The sequence below is a fragment of the Cricetulus griseus genome, chromosome 4 (assembly GCF_003668045.3).
Source record: "Cricetulus griseus strain 17A/GY chromosome 4, alternate assembly CriGri-PICRH-1.0, whole genome shotgun sequence".
Taxonomy (NCBI): domain Eukaryota; kingdom Metazoa; phylum Chordata; class Mammalia; order Rodentia; family Cricetidae; genus Cricetulus; species Cricetulus griseus.
Genome location: NC_048597.1, coordinates 205,434,386 through 205,454,569, shown reverse-complemented (window position 1 = coordinate 205,454,569; position 20,184 = coordinate 205,434,386). Strand labels below are relative to the sequence as shown.

At 46.7% G+C, this 20,184-nt stretch overlaps 1 protein-coding gene across 1 annotated transcript in view; it reads left to right on the top strand.

The window, feature by feature from the left end:
• The window catches only part of Pxylp1 (2-phosphoxylose phosphatase 1), a 64,084-nt gene that overhangs the window by 14,990 nt on the left and 28,910 nt on the right, over positions 1-20,184 (top strand). The window contains exon 2 of the mRNA XM_027410903.2: positions 16,672-16,803. Coding sequence (XP_027266704.1) covers positions 16,725-16,803 — 79 coding nt within the window. The 5' untranslated portion in view covers positions 16,672-16,724. The remainder of the gene's footprint in view (positions 1-16,671; positions 16,804-20,184) is intronic.

Sequence of the window (20,184 nt, the reverse complement as noted above, 5' to 3'; positions counted from 1 at the left end):
ACAGACTGTAACTGTGAATGCCAGGCAGTGCCATCTGGGTTCCATTTGACTTCCCCGTAGTTCCTAGATACAAGCTGTTGCTCAGAAGGGAACCCCGGAAGGGGAGAACTGAATGGAAGATGTGCCCGGTACCCATAGGTGGCGCTGTTGTTCTGGGAAGCACGTGGAGATAGTTGTGAGTTGCCATGCAGATGCTGGGGTTCAAATCTGGGTCCTCTGGAAGAGTAACCAGTGCTTTTATGAACTGAACTATCTCTCTAGCATATTTAAAACTCTCTCTCTCTCTCTCTCTCTCTCTCTTTCTCTAGTGGGAAATTACCAATACGGAGTCAGGTAGAAATATAAGGGTATTTAATAGGGAAAAGCCTTACTTACAGAGCGACCTAGCCAGCTGGCACAGTAGCAGTGTGTACAGCAAGAAGCAAAGAGAAACCGAAAGGGCAAACGCAGTCACACTACATCACTCTGACCACGCTTGGCGTGGTCAGGCACATCTGTAGCCAGCCCCTAAGAAGGCGTGGCTACAGCTTCCCCTACATCGCTCTCTCTCTCTCTCTGACTTTTCTTTTTTTCCTTTTTTGGTTTTTCAAGACAGGGTTTCTCTGTGGCTCTTGAGGCTGTCCTGTAGACCAGGCTGGTCTCCAACTCACAGAGATCCGCCTGACTCTGCCTCCCGAGTGCTGGGATTAAAGGTGTGTGCCACTACTACCCTGAAAATTCATCTTTTAAAGTATCACTGGGTTCTGAATTCTATACAGTACACAAATAAAAAGTTCCACTCCTGCCTTTGCCTTACAAACAACAACAACAACGGCAACAAAAACATTCCGCCCAGTCTTTGTAATACAGTCTTTATTTTTATGATGTTCTTGAGATCAAACTGGACACATCACGCTGTAGCTTGCCTTATAGTCTTACTTTTTGGCTAACAATAATTTTTTCCTGCTATTGGTGGTTTTGTTAATTATTCACATCTATTGGAGAAGTTGTGAATTATATTGTTAGATACTCTATTCACAGCATATATATCATAATATATATGAGTAAGCTCTGAGAAGTCCTTCCTCCTCTACAGCAGAAAGGACAGCTCACCTAGAGGCTGTCTCCTGCCGGGTTTTTTCCTGTAAATTTCTGGAGATTTGCATATACGTGTCAAGGTGTGCCTAAGGGAAGTTGCTGTGCCCTGCATGGCTTGGTCCTGGAAACCTGATTGGGGCAATAAGGGGATGGAGAAAGGACAGACACACATACAGAAACTCTGGGATAGGATGGGCTGTGCTCACTCTAAAGGAGGGCACCTCCTGTGCAGCACATGTATTATATTCATCGCAGGAGGAGGGGTTAGCTAGGAGGTCTTGTAGGGGAGCAGTCTCAGGTTGCGGTCATCCCCGAGGAAGGAAGCTGCTTGCTACTTTTGTACATTACCGTCAGCATCTGCACATGGACCATAGGTAGGCTTTCCCAAGTGCCCAAGCCTCGCTCGGGGAAGTCTTTACCAGTGTCCATGGTGAAAAGGTTTCGCAGTGAAAGACTACCTTGGTGATCAGCTGGGGCCGGAGAATGCCACAATAATCACACCATGCAAGAGATTTATCGGGGAGGGGGAGACACAGAAAGCCAACTCTGAGTGGGGGGTGGAAAACAGAGAGTGAAAGAGACCAGGCCATGATGGCGCCAGGCAGAAAGAAGAAAATAACTTGTCGTATTGGCCTTTAGTAATGACAGGATGCGGGTGGGGGGTGAGGGGGTGGGGTTGACTGTTGTTGGTCCTGAATCATTGAAGGCAGGAGGAACCTGGTTCTGGAATGTGGGTGGTTCTTAGTTGACTAACACATGGTCTGAGGCACCCCAGTCTGAGGCACTGGAGTCCTTGACATGACTGTTCTAGTGTCAATACCACGAATTCACTTCCCACATCGTGTGGTACTGTATATGTTTTGCTTCTCTTTAACTCGCTTACTCTTTCCATTATTTAAAAAAATCTGTTATTTAAAAAAATTATTCTTTGAGAATACAGTGTATTTTGATCATATCCACCCCCACCACAATATCCAACCCAGTTCCCACTATTCCTTCTCCCTCCCAACTTTACTATGTCTTACCTAAAAAAATAATCCAGAGTTTAGTTACTGGTGTCCATTTGCACATGGGCACCAGGCCATCCACGGGAACATGGATAACCCACCAGGGGCACAGGGCCATAAACGGGAACATGGATGACCCACCAGGGGTTGCATCTGTGAAGAAAACTGCCCCCCCTTCCCACCAGCCATCAGCTGCCACTAGCTCCTCCTCGGGAGCCCCTCTGCCTCTCTTTTTTTTCACTTGGCAGTATTTCTTGGGTGCTCATCTTCCACACTTAAGCCCATTCCTTTCTTTTTTACAGCTGAGTCCTGGTCCAGTTTGTTCTGTAACTGTTTGTCATCCTTTACCTATTCTCCTACAGACAAATGTTGCAGTTGTTTCCAGGTCTCCTGGTAACTTCTAAAGCCTCTGTTTGCCTGGTGGAGTGTTTTCCTGTAGGAGTCTAGTAGCCTGGAATTGTCAGAGATCTGAAGCAAGTGAGCGGCCAGGCAGTGTCTGCATAGACTTGTGACCACCTCTGGAAACCTACATAGTATCTATTATGTCACAGTCTGTTAAACAAGAGAGCCCCCATGGTCTGCTCAGGGGACTTAGAAACCTTTCTGCTGAGAGAGATGACAGGTTGTGGATAAGGTTTGAAACCACCATACTTGGTCTGGCTGGCCATTTCAGCCTTGGCTTCAAATTCCCTACTTGTTACAGTTTCCATACTAAATGTCTCCACTGGCTCATGTGGTGGACACTTGCTTGTCTCAGGTAGTGACTATTTGGTGTCAGGCTTCTGAAAACTTGAGAAGGCAGAGCCTAGACAGAGAAACCAGGTCACTGGGGCGAGTCGTCATGGACAATACCTTGTCTTGGGCCCTCTCCAGTACTTTCTCTGCCTACTCTCGCTCTCTCCCTCCTTTCTGTCTACCATATGGGAGGACCTTCCTCTACCATACAGTGCCAACTCAGAGCTGCTCTGCCTGAGTGCATGGGGTTTAACCACAGAGCAAACTCTCTGAAACCATGAGCCAAAGGAGTTTGTCTCTTACAATAGCAAACACAAAGTAACGGATTATGCTACCTGTCACAGTTTTCCAGAACCTTCCAAGAAGGTGATTTCAGAACCTTGTGTGGTAAGGTCCAGAGTGTGTTTTGAGGGTTTCACCTCTCTCCTTCCCAGGCAGCTCCAGAAAGACACGGCTTCCCTATCTCATATTCTTCCTTGGAGGTGGGGAGGTTGTCCCTGTGCGTTTGGCATACTAGAAACCTCCTGTGCCCTAACTGGGTTTACTGGACAGAGTCTCCAAGAAGCAAGATTCTTTTGTGAACTAAAAGATGTGGAGAATGGGAGGGACTCGGTATAGGGCTGGCTTAGAGGGTGGGTAGAGCCTTGTAGCTCATGGACAGTGGTTGGCTAGCAGTCCTAGAGCATCATAGGAAATAGCTACAAGTCCAAGGGGGAATAGTACTTGGAATAAGATTCTGTGTTGAGTTTTAAATCAATGTATTCAAACAGTTTGTCATAGAAAAGGAGGCTTTCGGTATATTCTGAGGTCAGAGAGAAGCAGCATAGATTTTTATCCTCATTGAATCACTTACACCAAGGTCAGTGATAGGGCATCCTGTGGTCAGTTTTCACTGTGATAGTGATCTTGTGATCAGATCCAGTTTTCTGTGATGAGATGTATTCAGAAGAGGAAATAACTAAACACACTCTCTAACAAACACTCCTCCTGCTAGTCTACCACGCTCAACGGTGCCCAGTCTCAAGACAGCAGAGCTTGGCCGCATGGTTTGTAAACCAGGCCTCTACCTGCTGCAGAAGCCTTCTTTGCCCATATTGTTAGTATTGAGGCATCTGTACTGGCCTGTCCTTGGGGTTCTAACAGGATACGCCCTCAGCTGCAGCCGCTAAGAGCACCCACCACCTGTGCATATTTCCCTTTTAAAAGGGTCCTGCCCACCTCCCATTCTTTCTCTCTCTCTTTTTCTCTCCCTCCTCCCTCTTTCTGTCTGTCCCCCCCTCCCCTTCCTTCTCTCTCCTTTCTCTTCCCCTCTTTCCTCTCTTTCCTCTCCTCCTGCTCCTGTCTCCAGAGTCTGGAGACACTTTCCCCTTTTTATGATCCCTTTCCCTAATAAAAACCCCTCTGCTTGAACCCTGTTGTGTGACATCTTTCTCTCTCGTGCCACTTTTCTTAGATTACAACACATATAATGAGCATATCTAGAAACTCAACTTCCAGTGGTTAGTACAGACTACTACCTTTCTTATTTCAGCTCAAGTTTATGGAAGATGAGTAAAAAGGGTATTGGCCTAATCATGTTGCTTTGCACTCTCCAAACTACTTATGTCAACAGCCTCTTCCCCCAGGTTTGATACCATAGATCTTAAGCCTTGGTTGTCTCCACAATGTTGAGCTAGACTGATTGTGGTAGTCTGAATTAAAAATGCCCCCATAGGCTCATCTATTTGAATACCCAGTCCCCAGTTGAAGGTGCTATTTAGAAAGGTTACAAACTTTTAGGAGATGGAACCTTGATAGAGGACATATAACATTTGGGGAGGGCTTTGAGGGTTTCTAGCCCCACTTCTTGTTCCATCTGTCCATCTGTCTGCCTGTCTCTCTGCTTCCTGTGTGTGAGACCAAAGAGTGATCAGCCAGCTTTCCGCTCTCTTCTCTGCCACAATGGACCCCGTCCCTTTGGAACTGGAAGCTAAAGTAAATTCTTTCTTCTCTAAGTTGTTCTTAGTCCTGCTATTGTGTCAGAGCAACAGAAAACTGATGAGAGTACTGGGGTGTGCAGCAGTGCTAGTCCCTACTTTCTTGGCTAGGGGCTGAGACCAAGGAACAGTTTGTGTTGTGTTCCTTCCCAAACTTGCTATTTGTGAGTCTGGGTCACAATGTTTCAGCACAATTTAAAATGGGAAGGACACAGAAATGTGGGTGTTTTTTGTTTGGTTTGGTTTGGTTTGGTTTTTTTTGTTTTTGAGAAACGTTTTTAAGAAGGGATTCTGAATCAAGGAATCCTTGAGTCACGATACGCAGAGGGTGAAGGGGCTCTCGAAGCCCCAGCATGGCAAACATGGCTCTGGCGGGCCTTGCCCTCCCCCATTACCTCTGCCTTGCTAAAAACCATTAGATTACATTCCTAATGCTGGTCCTCAAGCTCCAGTCCCTTATTTGGCCACTTGCTCCCCCTGGGCTGACCAACAAGGTCCAGCTATCTTAAGTGTTGAAGTCCAGGAATCAAAAGCCCCCTTTTAGCCCCCTTAACACACCCAATTAAAATAAACCAACTCATCCTAACACAGGATTTGCCCTTTTACCTTTAGAAACTGCCATTTGCCTATGAGCCACACCTGTCTCCTCTATCCAGAAGCAGTTTCTGTCCTCTGAGACAAATATCCCTTCCTCTTCTCCCTTGTCCTCTGTCTCCTGTCTTTATATTTTAATCTGTGTCCTTTGTCCCTGTGGGGCAAATAAGTCTCCTTTGTGCTGAGAACTTGGTCTTGGGGTATCTTGAGCCAACTTGAGGTCCCTACAGAGGGCATCTAGGAATGTCTCTCCACCCTTGGCCAGATTCATTCTGTAGGGCCATCATCACTGCAGTGTTCCACGGGGTGAGGCTGCAGCTTTCTGAAGCATAGTCTAGGGCCATGGACTAACTACCCACAGGCGCTAACAGTGATCCATGGAGTACCTGGTGTCTCGTCCTTGCCTTGATCAGGGTACAGATGGTCTGGCAGTGAAGCGAGAGTTTGCTAGAACTCTTGAGTGCGCTTTCAGCCTGGAAAAGGCCTCATGAGATAAAACACCTTACTGTGGTCAGCTTGCATGCTCTGGTCCATGCATCCAATCAGAGCAATACCCTGAAAAATGCAAGGATCAAGAAACACCAGTTTGCTTGGCAGCCCACTTTCCTGTGGACCTGATTCACTGTGTACATATGTGATTCTTCAGATCTGGGGAGCTTTTGTTTGTTTTGTTGGTTGGTTTGTTGCTCAGAAAATGTGACTTTCATTATTTAGATGTCCTTTGTGAACCACTTGCAATTCCAGTTTTACAGCCTACCCATTCTACCCTCTTCAGCTTCCCTTGACATTTTAAGAGACTTTTAATTAACTGGGTTTGCTTGCAAAATACAATTTTTAAAAAGCAACTCTATTTTTGGAACAGCTTTGGTGAGTTAGCTATACATGTTGTCCTTTCTCTCGAGGTATATACGGTTGCCATTCTAAAACAAGCATGCTGGTTTCAGAGGTAGCTACTCCCAAAACTTCAGGAAGAGCTGGGTGATACAGTTGGATGAAGCAGACTTCTCCCAGAATGTCAGATAAAGATAGCTGAAGCATACATAAAAAGTGAAACCCTGGTTCACTGAATTCTTTGTTTCAGTCTTAAGAAATGACTAGCCACCTGGATAATTTAGCTGGAGGCAGGTGGCTGGGTTTCCAAGAGAGAGTCACTGGACCTCGTGGTTGGCAAATTTATAGAGAAAAATAACTTGTGGGCTTGAAGTGATGGCTCAGCAGGGAAGAGCATGTACAACTTGTTCTTCCAGAGACCCAGTTATGGTCCCTAGCACCCATATCAGACAGCTCACAACCATCTGTAACTCCAGCTCCAGCAGATCTGATGCTTGTGGCCTCCACAGGCACCCACGAGTGTGTGTCATACACTCCCACAGATGCACACACATACACACACGCACGCACGCACGCACGCACGCACGCACACACACACAGTAAAATCTTTAAAAAAAAAGGGGAAAAAAGCTTAAAATAGTTCATGCTTTTAAAAATATCAGCTCTGTAAGTTACCAGCTTCAGAACCTTCTTGGAAAGAAATCATGGATAAATAATTCATGCTGCATATTTCAGAAACATGGATTTTGGAATAAAAGGTCTTGTTGGGAGGACGTGGCGGCTGCAGGAGACGCTGTGCTGCTGGATCATACCTGAGCAAGCCTGCACTGAAGTTTTGAAAACCTGTAATTATGACGGGGATGTGCTTTGATGGCGAGATCTGAAAAGTACAGGTGCTGTCATCAGCTGACTGAGCTTAGGAGTCACTGCCTGGGATAATTGTGTGTGTTGTCAAACCTTTTCCAGGTGTGGGAGGTAACAGAAGCCCCTGGCTCCCTCCTTCTGTTCAAGGCAGTACCCTTTGTCCTTCCTGCTTGGGCTTCTGCCAAAAAAGTGAATCCTGATTGGTCTCACCCAGTTCTCACAATCCATTCTTATGTCATGGGTTTGGGTTTGGACATGTGACTCGCTTCTAGGGAGGGGAGGGGAAGTCTGTTGGAGGGGCTTAAACTGCTCTGGTAAAGTAGGGATGCATAGGATTGTCTCAACATCTCTGCCCACTACCAAGTATGGCTGTGATGCTTGGGAATATGGCATCAGTTTCTGATACTAAGAGAAGTCAGCCTTGGGAGAGGACAAACAAGGAAGGTTGCTAAGAGCATAAAGTGTACAAAGATTGGCCCCCAGTGGCAGGTGCTTTTGAGCTATTCTGGTGCTGACTGGTTGCTTGGCAGTGTCTTGTTGGGTTAGCTAGGGTTTTCTGGTTGCCTGCAGCCAACCCATCTTCATGGCTACATGGATAATTTAGGGTTAAAAGAAAACAACAACCAAGGTTATATCATGATTGTGTCTCCTGTTGTGTCCAGAAGTGACAGTAAGCCTGGTCAGTGATGAATGTTTTGCCTCACACCTGGTGAGTGTCTAGTTGTCAAAGTCCCCAGAGGGGAGTCCCTTGCAAGGGCTCAGTGTTTTGTAGTGCCAATGGTGGGATATTTGATTGCCTTCTTTAACAGAAGTATAGTAGCATGGCTTTAAGAGGTTGTGAAATTGAGGGAGTTGGGAAGAGACTGGGAGACTTTTAAAACAATTTGAGCTAGCTGATAAGAAATCAAGGAAATGGGTAGCTTTGCCCCTTGGGATCACCTAGGGTTTCTTTATCTTCGAGGATGCTGTGTCTTATCCATATGTAAAAGTGTAAAAAATGCCTCATCATCATCCTGGGGTTTGGAGCCCGGGAAGGTGTAGGGGAACATTGCTCAGGCTGGGCTGGGACCAGCAACCTCCTTTTGACTTGGAGTTATCAGACTCTGCTCACTCAAAGGTCGCTGGCCAGAAGTGGCCAGCTAGCTTACAGCTAGTTGCAAAGGGGTTGGGAAAATGTTCTCTCTGGCCGTGTGTCCCATTAAACTCAAAGAAGTCTGATCGTAAGGTTTACAGTTAGAGGCCCCTGTCACATAGTATGTCTGCTACGGTACACAGGAAGGACACAAGACACAAGGGCAGAGTGTTGGGTACCACTCTGAATGTGAAACAGGGTGGGAGGGAGTCTCATAGGTCAAGTTCTTTGAACACTCTGGGGCCTTGCGCCAATTTCACTCTGCCCTGACCTTGAGCCAGGTGGCATTTAACACCTCTTCAGACTCTGACTTCCTTGCTGTTCCCAGTGGGCAGTCTCTTGCTAGGGATGGGGAGAGGGTGCACAGAGGTAAGGAATAACTCATAACTCATGTGAGCTGCAGGGTCCCAAACCATCTGAGAGCCATGGGCTGGCACTTAGCAGCAACTCTGCTTTGCTATCTGTTATGCCCTTCACAACCCAGGGCTCTGTTTCCTCATGGGGAAAACCATGGCTCACGAAGGCTTCAAACAGTGCTCTAGACACAGGCACCTGACCCTGAGTCCTGACTGTATGGAAGAGACTAAATGAGGCAGAATTTAGGGGTATTTCCAGATCATTTCACTGTGTGGTGGCATGGTTTTTTTTCGTGAGTTTACAATCGCAAATGCACCAACTCCAGTCCAGTCTTCAGGGCTGTTTCTGAATTGCCTCTTACCAGGGAGCCGACCCACTGTCTCCTAGTCTGGGCATGATCAACCTCTGTGCTCTCTCCTTCCCTGGAGGTTCTGGTTTCCTGTGACCTAATATTTGGCTACTCATTACTTGACTAGTTAGACTGTAGGCTTACTTTTAAGGTTATTATTAAATAAACTCACTTTATTGTACTGAACTCACAAGTAAAACCATCACACATCCAGATTACACACTCAAGCAAGCCTTTACCCAGTGCCACACCAGGCACACCGCCCTGAACCTCTATACAGTTAGAATGGCCCTCCTGAGGTCCTGGACTTCACTTAGTGTTTTATGCTTGATTATCAATTACATTTTCACACACTTACTCAGCACAGAGAAAAACTATGGCAGAATGGAAGCTAGGAAAACACTTAGCTTTATAAACTCTTTCTGGCTCATGTGCCCTTTTGTCTGCATTCCATCTCCTTTTCTAAAAAGCTGGTTTTTGTTTTTCCACTTTGAACTCAGACATCATCAAGCAGAATCACACTATGATCCTTGAGGGTCCATCACCAGCTTCAGCAGCAGTTTGTCAGCCTCCTTACCACCCTCAAACCCCAGAATGTTTGTTGTTGTTTTCCTTTGTTTGTTTTTGAGATTTATTTATTTTTATTCCATGTGTGGGTGTTTTGATGTACGCATGACATGCAAGGCAGTACCTGCAGAAGCCAGAAGAGGGCATTAGATCTCCTGGTTGTTAGCTGCCATATGAGTGCTGGAAATTGAAATCAGGTCCTGTGGGACAGCAGTACTGAGCCATCGCTCCAGCCCTACCCCCTAAGAGTTTTATGACAATTCCTGGACTTATACCCTTTCTTCTGTAAGTCTGTGGTGCATTTCAGCCCTGAGTTTCAAAATGCCTCCTTTTACCCCCCAGAAGTACTCTCTCTGTCCTATACATGAGGTCGTTTTCACTGAGAACGGCACCTGTAGATGTCAGGAAATACAACATCTTGGAATGAATTGTGTGTGCCTGTGTGTGTAGGTTCCTCTGTGTGTGTGTGTGTGTGTGTGTGTGTGTGTGTCCGAGTGAATGAGTTGGCTTCCACTTTAGAAGCAAGCTTATAAATTAGCAGGAGAGCTCTGGACGCAGACAAACTGCTGTGAACTCTGAGCACCCCATTTCAGCACCGCATTCCAGTCTGTTCTCCCTGGCCTTCCTGGTGACTCTAGAATTCACCCATCTTCATCAGTCTCCAAGGTTGGTTTATTCTTAGTCAGGCAGCTTTGATTTTGCAATTAAACTCCTCTCTGAGGCACACTTAGAAGGAGGGCTCTCAGACACAGCCTTAACCTGTGCTTGGTTCATGTTTACTTTACAATTACATGATTTTTTTTTAAATCTTTACTTAGGCCAAATGATTATGTTTTTATTTAGGCCAAAATGATTAGGACTGAAAACAAATCAGAGTATAGACTCTATCCTAAGTATTTTCTTTATTTAATTCCACCTTTCTATTCCTGGTAATAGTACTTTAGCTACACATATGGAAGATAATTGAATGCATATTTTCTTTCAAGTAGTCATGGTCACATTTAAAATTCTAAATTCTGTATGCTTTGCAGGGGAAACCAGAGCTTGTTGCCTGATGTGGCACTCTTGGTTTTTACAAGGTAAAAAATAGTTCAGGGCTCGGTTCTGGAAGCCTCTGGTGATGGAATAGTAGCTTGGAAAAATGCCTTTGACGTGCTTCTTTCCCTTTTAATTCAGGAGCGGTAGTTACTGTAGTGTAAGGGGATCTGCTTATTATCTTGTACTGTTCCAACTCTGCATTTTTCCTTTGCTGCTCAGATTTATGGTTAAGTCAAAGGGATTTAGCAGGACTTTCCTGTTTGTGTAATCAGAAATTCAATGTAATAATTCTGGGTTTGAGGTATTTTTAACCAGGGACTAGAGCCATGCCCAGCAGACACTGCATAACAGGTACTGCTATCTTATGTTCAGCCGGAACATAGAATGGTTGTGTCCACAGGGATATTTTAGGGGGTTGGCTTTGGTTATGATGCATCTTGGACCAAGAACATCTTTTCCATGGAAGGTGATGGGACCTGGGAGATGTTGGGGAATAGGAAATGAGGGCGCTGCAATCCCTTAAAAGTGCTTCACCCAGCCAGCACAGCAGTGAGCCATCCCGTGGATCTGATTTTCTGTGTTGTGAGTAGTAGACTGTGGGACATCCTTCTAGGCTTAGAGCCCTGGCTAGGCCTATTGTGACCTGTGTGAGTGTGGTGGGGTGTCTGAGAAGCTGCAGTGGCCCTCAGCAGTAGGCACAGAGCTCCTCGTGGAGGCGCATGCATAAAAATGGCAGAAGGAACAGGAACAGAGTGACTTACCAAGTGCTTCTCGTAGCCTCTCGGCTGGCATAGCAAAAGGGGAAGAGAGCTCTGGATAATCAAGGCTGCATCCTGGACTACAGAGCTGAACTGAGGCCATATTTGGTAATCTTTGAATTTGTGCTGTGGGAACGCACAAGCTAAGGCATATGTTCTGGGATGGAAACCCTTGGGCAAGGCTGGACATAGCAACTGCGCTGAAGCCTCACCATGGGAGAGGAGCCATGAATGTGGCCACAGATTTGGCTGCCTGCCCCAAGGCTAGGGATGTGGGCCAGTGGATAGGGAAGTGTCCAGTGGCCAGGATTTTGAGAAGAAAGCACAGTGTGAAGCAGAAACGACAGTTCTGGAGAAAGAGTGAATCTTCGAGTTTAGGTAGGCATGGTGTTTGTGTGACACCACCGGAGGCGGAGAGTCAGGTGTAATGCGTCTCTGCTGCCTGCCAGCTGCTCTGCCTTCTGCAGAGTGTTTACTACTGACCGTGTCTCCTCGCCCATGTTCTTATCCTCAGGCTTTCTGAAGTCATGATCTCATGACTCAGAGAAACAAAGTCGGTCTCGCGTCTGGAGAGAGTGTGTGTGGAAAATAAGAAGCAGAGCTGGGGACGGTGCACAGATCCATGGTCCTCTGCAGCCTCATCCTTTCCACTCAATTAGGGTTCCCTTCCACTGAAGGATGGTCCCCCCGCAGGGAATACCTACAGTGGCAGAATTGTGCCACCGCCATTTCCCACTGGCAAGCACACACTGACCCTTTTGCGTCTTAGTTCAGTTGCAAGCCATTGATTTCAAATCCCTGCAGATTTGGGGTTCTGTCAACATTCTTTAGCCATTTTAAAAACTAAGAACAAAGCATGGTCTCAATTCCCATGTCTTCTACTGAAGTGGACCCCAGAAGATGTGTCTACGTCACAATTTAGTCACCCTCAAGCTGGGCTGTATGCAGAGCTTGACAGTGTAACCCAGCATAGATGGAACCAACAAGACTTTAACCTCCCTGGAGATAGGGCACAGAAACCTGGAGGGAATGGAAGAGAAACGGGGAGCATTCCCATTGGGAAGTCAGGATAGGCCGGAATGACAGCAGTCCAGAGATTAGAAGCTGCAAGGCAGTTACATGAGCTCAGCCATCTGGTTAGCCCAACATACCCTCTGTTTTTCCATCTGAGTCTAAATACAGTCCCTTTCTCCAAAAGTCATCAGCAAGCTGAGGTGTGTGGATCAGACGGAGAGTGGCATTGTGGGGGTGCAGATCCTGGTTTGTGTTTTCTGGTAAAGATGTGAAGCCTTTTTTTTTCTTTTCTCTCAGCTAACTTTTGCTTTGTATCAAGTTCTCAAAACTTACTGGCTTAAAACATCGATCATGATGTTTGTGTGTGAGTTTGTGGATTGGCCCTGAGTTTCCTCTGGTCTGGACTGATTTGGCTGATGGAAATCTCCAGACTTGGCCGAGCTGGGAGGTCTAGGGTACCCTCATTCATGTATAATGACTGTCAGGATGGTTGTTTGGACAAAGCTTCAGTAGGGGTTGGTTTTTGCTGGACCCACGTGGTTCCTCATCCTCCAGCAGACAAGCCTCTAAGTCCTCTCATAGCTCAGCCCGTGACTTTCGAGCCCCTCCATGCAGCCCATCTGCTATTTCCCCATTAGCCAAAACAAATCTCTCGTCTAAATCAGGAGTCAGTTTGGGAACTTATTATATCAGTCCATGGATACAGAAAAAGTGTGAATTGGAAGCCGTTACTGTTAAGAAACGCATCATGCTGCGAACCTAGAATTAGCTCAGCAAGTAACAGTTGTCACTACCTGACGCCCACCTGAAGACTGCTCTGAGCCATACTGTGGTGAACTCCTTAGGAAGAGTCCGTGTCAAGGAAAACTGTAGGATCCATGCAGCAGCAGCAGCAGCTCTAGTAGCCTCTTCTGGGAAATCCATCAAGGGACTGGAGGCAGAAAGTTAGTGAAGGGCCAGATGGAGCCCATCCGCCAAAGCATGCCATTGCCTCCTCCATGCAAGCACAGAGCAACCAAAAGGCAGGTCTAGGCTGGGAGGTACTGGGGCAAGGGGTGCCATCTGGACCCAAGAATCAAGGATAATTTCCCTGGACCAGCATAGGCCTGGAGTGAGAGACCAAAGACCAGATTTAAGGTGGAGCTGCAGAGGGAGTGATGAGGATAAGAACATGAAAATGTCGAGTATTCACCTATCCAACAGGAACCAAAAAATGGGTCAAGAAGCTCCATCCCAAACTGAGTTTCCCAAGAGGAAGGAATCTCTTGCAAAGTGAGCTGTCGAGATGGCTACAACAATCATATTCTCTAGACTGTCTCTTGCATGCCAGGGATTGTATTTAGCTTGTACTTGAGTTTGGTCCACACAATACCCTGAGGCAATTAGTCCCAATTTCCAGACGAGAAACTGCCTCAGGGAGGTTAAGTAATTGGCATCACTCACCAAGCTTGTTACATGTCTGACCCCAAGGGCACCGAGCCCTTTCTCTGCACCAGGCTGCTCAGCCAAGCCTGTAGGACCCTTCTAACAGTAGAGCTTGGGAAGACCCCCAGTGCTGCCTCCCAGGCAGAAGCTCTAGAAGATGGCCATGTAGAGGAGGAGAATGTTCAGAAATGGCATCAGCCACAAAAGTAGATGGCAGAAGAAACCACGAAGAAAAACCCCAGTCCACTTGATAGCACAAAGATATCAAGATTTTCTCTAAACCTTTCTTCCCATTCCACAATCTTTATTTGCCCCCCACCCCCCCACCTCGCTTCCCTGAGCTGAAAGGATCACCAAGGCTTGAGTGGAGTTGTCCTGTTATCCAGGAGAATGAAGCAAACGGATTTTAAGTTGGAGGCCAGCCTGGGCTACATGGATATATTGTTTTTTTCAAACAAAACAAAACCCCTCAGAATCAGTGTATTAGGAAATTGATAGAGTGTAGTCGGAGTTTCTGTCCAGCCTGGCCTAGCAGCCATTTAGTCCCAAATAAACATGCAGAGGCTTATGTTAATTATAAACTGGCCAATGGCTCAGGCTTCTATTGGCTAGCCCTCTCTTAATTATTAAACTATTAACCCATTTCTTTTTTTTGGGGGGGGGAAGGGGGTTTCCAGACAGGGTTTCTCTGTGTAGCTTTGGAGCCTATCCTGACACTCACTCTGGAGACCAGGCTGGCCTCAAAATCCCAGAGATCCGCCTGCCTCTGCCTCCCGAGTGCTGAGATTAAAGGCGTGCACCACCAACGTCCGGCTCAACCCATTTCTATTAAACCATGTATTGCCATGAGGCTGTGGCTTACCCATAATGCTCCAGTATGTTACTCCTTTGTCAGCTACATAGTGTCTCTCTCTAGCGACTCAATCTTCATATTCCTCTTCCCAGTATTCTCCTAGTCTGGTAGCCCCACCTATACTTCCTGCCTGGCTATATCCTGCCTGTCCATTGGCCAAAACAGCTTTATTCATCAACCAATAAGAGAAACATACATGCACAGCATACAGAAGGACATCCCATCATTAGAATAAACCCAATCAGGAAAGACTAGGCACTAAGGAGCTCTGAGACCTATGGCCATGGAAGGAAGACAGCTATAGAAGTTCTGACCTCCTAAGAGTGAACATGGCCTGTGTTATCAACAAGCTTTAGCTAGAATCAGTGTGTAGATGTTGAAAGAGACACTTGGACCTGCAAGGGAGAACTCTAGAGCCACAGAGACCTCGACTCACACCCTGGCACCGCTGAGTAACTTCTCACTCACAAGTTTCAGTTTCCTGTCTGTGCATCAGAACTGCATGCACCAACCTAGCAGTGTGTGGGCAGTGTGTGGACGAGGTGACACTTGGGGCACCTGTGGCTCCTGCTTACACTTAGGAACCTCTGGAAATGGATGGTTGTGAGCAGTTAGGAGTCCCAGGTATCTGGAAGAATGGAATGAAGGTTGGCTGCTAGCAAGGGGCCACCAAGGTGATACCCACAGAGAAGGGGTGCTGGTGGCCCCTCTGCTGTGAGGTGACAGTGTGTTTTCATTTGTCTTTTAGAAAAAGCTCTCCCCTTGGTTAACAGAATTCTGGCAGGTCCCTTCCTAAAGGAGGGGTGCAGGGCTGTGGGCAGGAGATGGGAACAAGGGGTGCAGGCTCTGGCTCCTGCCTCACTCCCAGCAGATACACTTGTTCATAAAGTAGCTCATTGAAACAGTCCACGTGCCATGCACCGGCCTCACCCTGGTGGCCCCTGGTAATTGAGTTATGTCATGTGCACCTTAGCAGGAGAACTTCTCTCTGATTTTGTCTATCCAGGCTCTGTGGAGATTGGATTTGAAGTGGGTAAAGTCTCGGGTTTGTAATAGCTGGTATAATCATACTTTATAATCCTTGTTTGTTTTGTGTTTTTCAAGACAGGGTTTCTCCATGTAGCCCTGTCTGTCTTGGTACTCGCTCTGTAGACCAGGCTAGCCTCGAACTCACAGAGATTTGCCCACCTCTGCCTCCTCAGTGCTGGGATTAAAGGCGTGTGCTGCCACCACTACCACTTGGCTACGGTTTCCAAGTTCTACTTAAAACCCCAGTGAGAACCAGAAAATAAACCCAGTATGCTGGAGGCCCGAGTTCAATTCCCAGGACCCATGTAAAAATAGAAGGAAAGAACTGACCTCACAAAGTTGTTCTTTGTCCCACACAGGTGCACATGCACACCCCCCCAAATAATAAACAAAACTCACATGTAAGGCTGACAGAATAAAATTACAGGAAAATTAAGGATCTTACTCAGTATTTAAAAAGCAAAAGTTCTGTTGCACCATCCTAATGTTTAAAGAAATTAGAATGGGCAAGTGGGATCGATCTGCAGGAAGATCCAAGGCCATATCTGAGAGTCTCAACAGTCTGGAATGGGCCATTCCTCTGATTGACTGATGGGGCTGTTTGTATAGGAGCAATCAGCATCCCTAAAGCAGGACTGTGGGAAACATTGCAATAGCTGATGTCCAAATTATGATGCAAGGTCAAGGTCATCTTGGCAGATGGTTCATCAAAAAGTTGAAGTTTTAAAGGTTTGAGCTCATCGTGGGGTGAGCTGGTCCAGGTGCAGGGTTTGTTGTCTGTGGCATCTCGCGTGCTTGATAAACATTATCTGCACTTCTCTCTGGCATCCACACCTCCAGTCTCCTGGCCTGTTGACGGCAGGTAAGGGGACTCTAGTGAACTCTAGTGAACACTTGGCAGAGTGTTCTCACTTGGGCTTCTCTGGGGGCAAAGACTTCCAGAGCAAGTGGTTGTTCTGGGATCCATGCCTCCCCACCAGGGGCACGGGTTAACCAGATTACTTCCAGGTGATGGACTTCTCTTTCTCCTTGAACATTTGTTCCTTGCCTTTGTTTTCTCCTCAGGACGGGTTCCGGGTTGGAGGTGAAACCATGAAGAGAAAGTAGAACAGATAATAATGCTTTACCGCAATCGCTTCTTGGTGCTGCTGGCCCTGGCTGGGCTGCTGGCCTTCCTGAGCCTCAGCCTGCAGTTCTGTGAGTACAGAGGGGACTTGAGGGCTTCCAGAGGGAAACTAAGGGCCGGGGTTTGTGGGCAGCGAGGAAACCCCAGGGCCTTTTCATTATCGTGGTGAATGGTTGCAAGCAGGAGTCCTAAACTGGTATCTTTCCTTTCTTTGAGTCCTGGTCTCAAACGACCGATCCTCCTTCCTCAGCCTGCTAGGCCTGCGTCACCACACTAGCACCCAGCCTCGTGATACATTCTTTGAACTTGTACATACATTCCCAAACAGCTTGCTTATTCTCATTGACACCCATCCCCAAGGTACAGAGGGTCCATCTTGATTTTGCATGCTTAGCAGAGGCATTTGAGCCTTGGTTCCTTGAGGACCAAATGGCCATTTCATGTTCAGTCACTGGTAGGGCTGGAGTAGCTCAGGAGAGCGTGGGGAAATTAGGTTGCTGGTCCCTGGGTGGCAGAGGCTGCTCATGGGAGGTCCTAGGTAGCAAAGTAAGGACTCTCTGGTGAAGCTTATCTGTGGGTCTCCCCATCCATCATCCTCCACTGGATCCTTATGCTCACACTGTACCCCAAACCTGTGCTCCCCACACTTGCCACGAGAGGGGCTATCCTGGAACTCCAATCGTGCCTCAGTTTCTCAATGATTGCAGCCCTTCAAGTGGTGGCCCACAGTCCCCCGTGTCCCCCCTCTGCTTGGCCTTCTCCATTGAACCAGCCCTTCTCGGTGCTCACCCCTGCCACCCTGCATGGGCCAGCTCTTCCCGCCTCTTCCTTCCATCCTTCCAGCCCTTGCCTCCTCTCCTCTAGATTCCCTCATTGCTCCCAAGGGTGTGGTGCCTCTCTGATGTACATCAGGATTTCCTGAGCCAGTTCCCTTCACTAGTCGTGAAGCCTCACTGGGCCCTTGCCCTGTGTATCTCAGGACCACACCATGCCCAGGGAGGAGTGGGTGTCTCTTGAACGTCTGTTGAATGAATGAGCTATGACTACTCTGGAAGCATTTCCCTTTCCTTTGGAGTCTGTGTCCTGGAAACTGAGCAGGCGCCGGTATGATGCTGAGAACTGTGTGTTTGCTGTCACCTGGCTTCTCTATTTTACCACCTCATCCTGATGGGTGGGAGACAAGTGTTTGTCACCCCCAGGAGCTCTGTGGGGAGGTGGCATTTCTGTTTTCTGTTTGAGTGACAATAAAGGAACAGGTGTCTCAGTGAGTGGGTTGTGGTGAGTGCAGAGGAATGTGGGCGACTTGGCGTCAGGAGTGGGTGGATGGGTGAAAGAAAGCTCTGAGCAGGCTCGCCTGATTTACCTCAGTGCACGTGACAGGCTATTCTAACAGCGAAGAGGCTTAAAAATACTCACTTCATCCTTCCAATATTGGAAGTGGTCAAGAGAAGGTGACCATAGACATGCAAAAATACTCCAGATGGCTAATGGCCTGCAAAAATAGAAATCCTTTCAAAAAGGGAGGTTTGGCTTTCAGTAGTTTCATTGTTTGTAGTTTTTCATTGGAAATTTTCCACCGTTGGGTGAAGGAGGAGGGACCTGCAGTCAGCCTGGAGTTTTATCCCAAGCTCTGGCGGGTTGTGAGAGGTAAATGTGGCTCTCTTGTGTTCCCCAGGCATCTCTCCCATGAGTGGCCTGTGTGGCACTGAATGGCCCTATGTGTCTTACTTGTACAGTGCTTCTGAATGTTCTTCTGTGTTAGGAGGGCCGCTTTTCAGCCACACTTTTTTAAAGGAAAATTTTGCAGAATAAATTGGCCTGGCTGGACTCTAGCTCTTTATTCTGGAGTACCTTGCAGTTCAGAAAGCTTAAGAAATGGACGTCCGTGCTGCCTTTCTCCTCCTAGGTAAAGTGCAACTTTGGAACCCACCTGTTTCTGTAGAAATGATGCTTAGTTGCTTTATTTATTTGATTGCTTTATTGATTGCTTATTATTATAGTCTAAGAAACTTTATTGATCCACAAAGCAAAGTTTGACTCATGCTTTCGTTCTAAAACATACATGCTTTTCCCTTATTGTTCCTTTTGACAAATTTTTTGAATACCATGTTGGCAGTATTATAATTTGAGACAATATAGTTGAGGTTGTCAACTATATTTATTTGTGTACTTTATGTAAAAAGTATGATTTCATTTTCTGAAACTACTGTGTATCTTAGGGCATCTTGTTGGTAGACCCATTTTCTTGTTAGTGTTTTGGATTCGGAAACATTTTGACGAAGGTTAGGATGGAGAAATGGGATTGCTTAAACCAGCGTGTCTTCCTGTGGGCAGAGTATGTGAGGGGTGGTAAATGCTTGGTCTGTTCAGCATTGTGGAGGTGGAGGGAGTGGGGAACGACCCGGACAGCATAAGGTACTGTTCATAGCCTCTCAACACATTCGTCGATAGTACTAATGGCTTCCCTGTGCTGAAGGTCTTTAATGAAATTAGTTTTTATATATCTTCAGTTCCTTAATGTTGAAATGTGTACAGTGGGAAAAATAACTTCTCAAATTCAAGGATCCTTTGTTAGGGCATGGAAAGATTGTTAGGGTCCAAAGACATCTGGATCATTCATTTCTGCTTTTTCTGCCCATTTAGAATCACCCTTTTCCCTCTTTGCAGCATTTCTTTAGTGTGTATTTTGGGCTCACTTCTTCATGTTCTCATCAGCAGGCTCTGAAATTGTGGCCTTGATTTGAACGTTAGCTTCCTCATTAAGCAGCTGGCTATTCTGCACCTTTCTTCATTAGAGAGTTGACCATCATAATTTTGCAAGGTTGGCATGAGGATAGACACTTGTGCCTTGGCTGGTACAAACCTTTTAGTTACCCGCTGCTCCTTTGCAAAGTTGGTACAAGAATGTAGACTTTTGGGAAAGCCCCTGGCTCAGGGCAGCTGCTGTTTCTTCTGTAAAATGGAGCTGATTATTATGGTTTTGCAAGATTGGTTGAGAGCTGAGAGCTTTTGGGAAAACCCTTGGCCCACAGAAGCACACTGACCGTAAGTCTGTAAGCAAACCAGAGCCCCACTAGAATGCACTCATGATATTCTGGCATCCAGAAGGCGGTCAGAGCTTATGTTACTTCAGCTATTTGATGAAAGAAAACTTGCCATTTGCCATCCATTTATTTGCTTTTAATCAGAGTACATTGGCTGACAGTTAATCTATATGGTGCTTATGCCACTCATCAGGGAGGCATCCTCTTGGGTGGATCCTCAGTTGACCACAGCAGAGTTCATCTGCAGTAGTAAAAACTAGTGTTGTCGTCAGTGTCTAAAGTGTCCTTTCTGCAAGAGGCTTCGGCCTGTTCTGTGTGGCCCGGATGGACACAGAGACACATTTGCATTAGGCATGAAGTAGAGCATCTGAGGATTGGGTGTCACTTCAGGGTGGCGTGAGTGGTGTG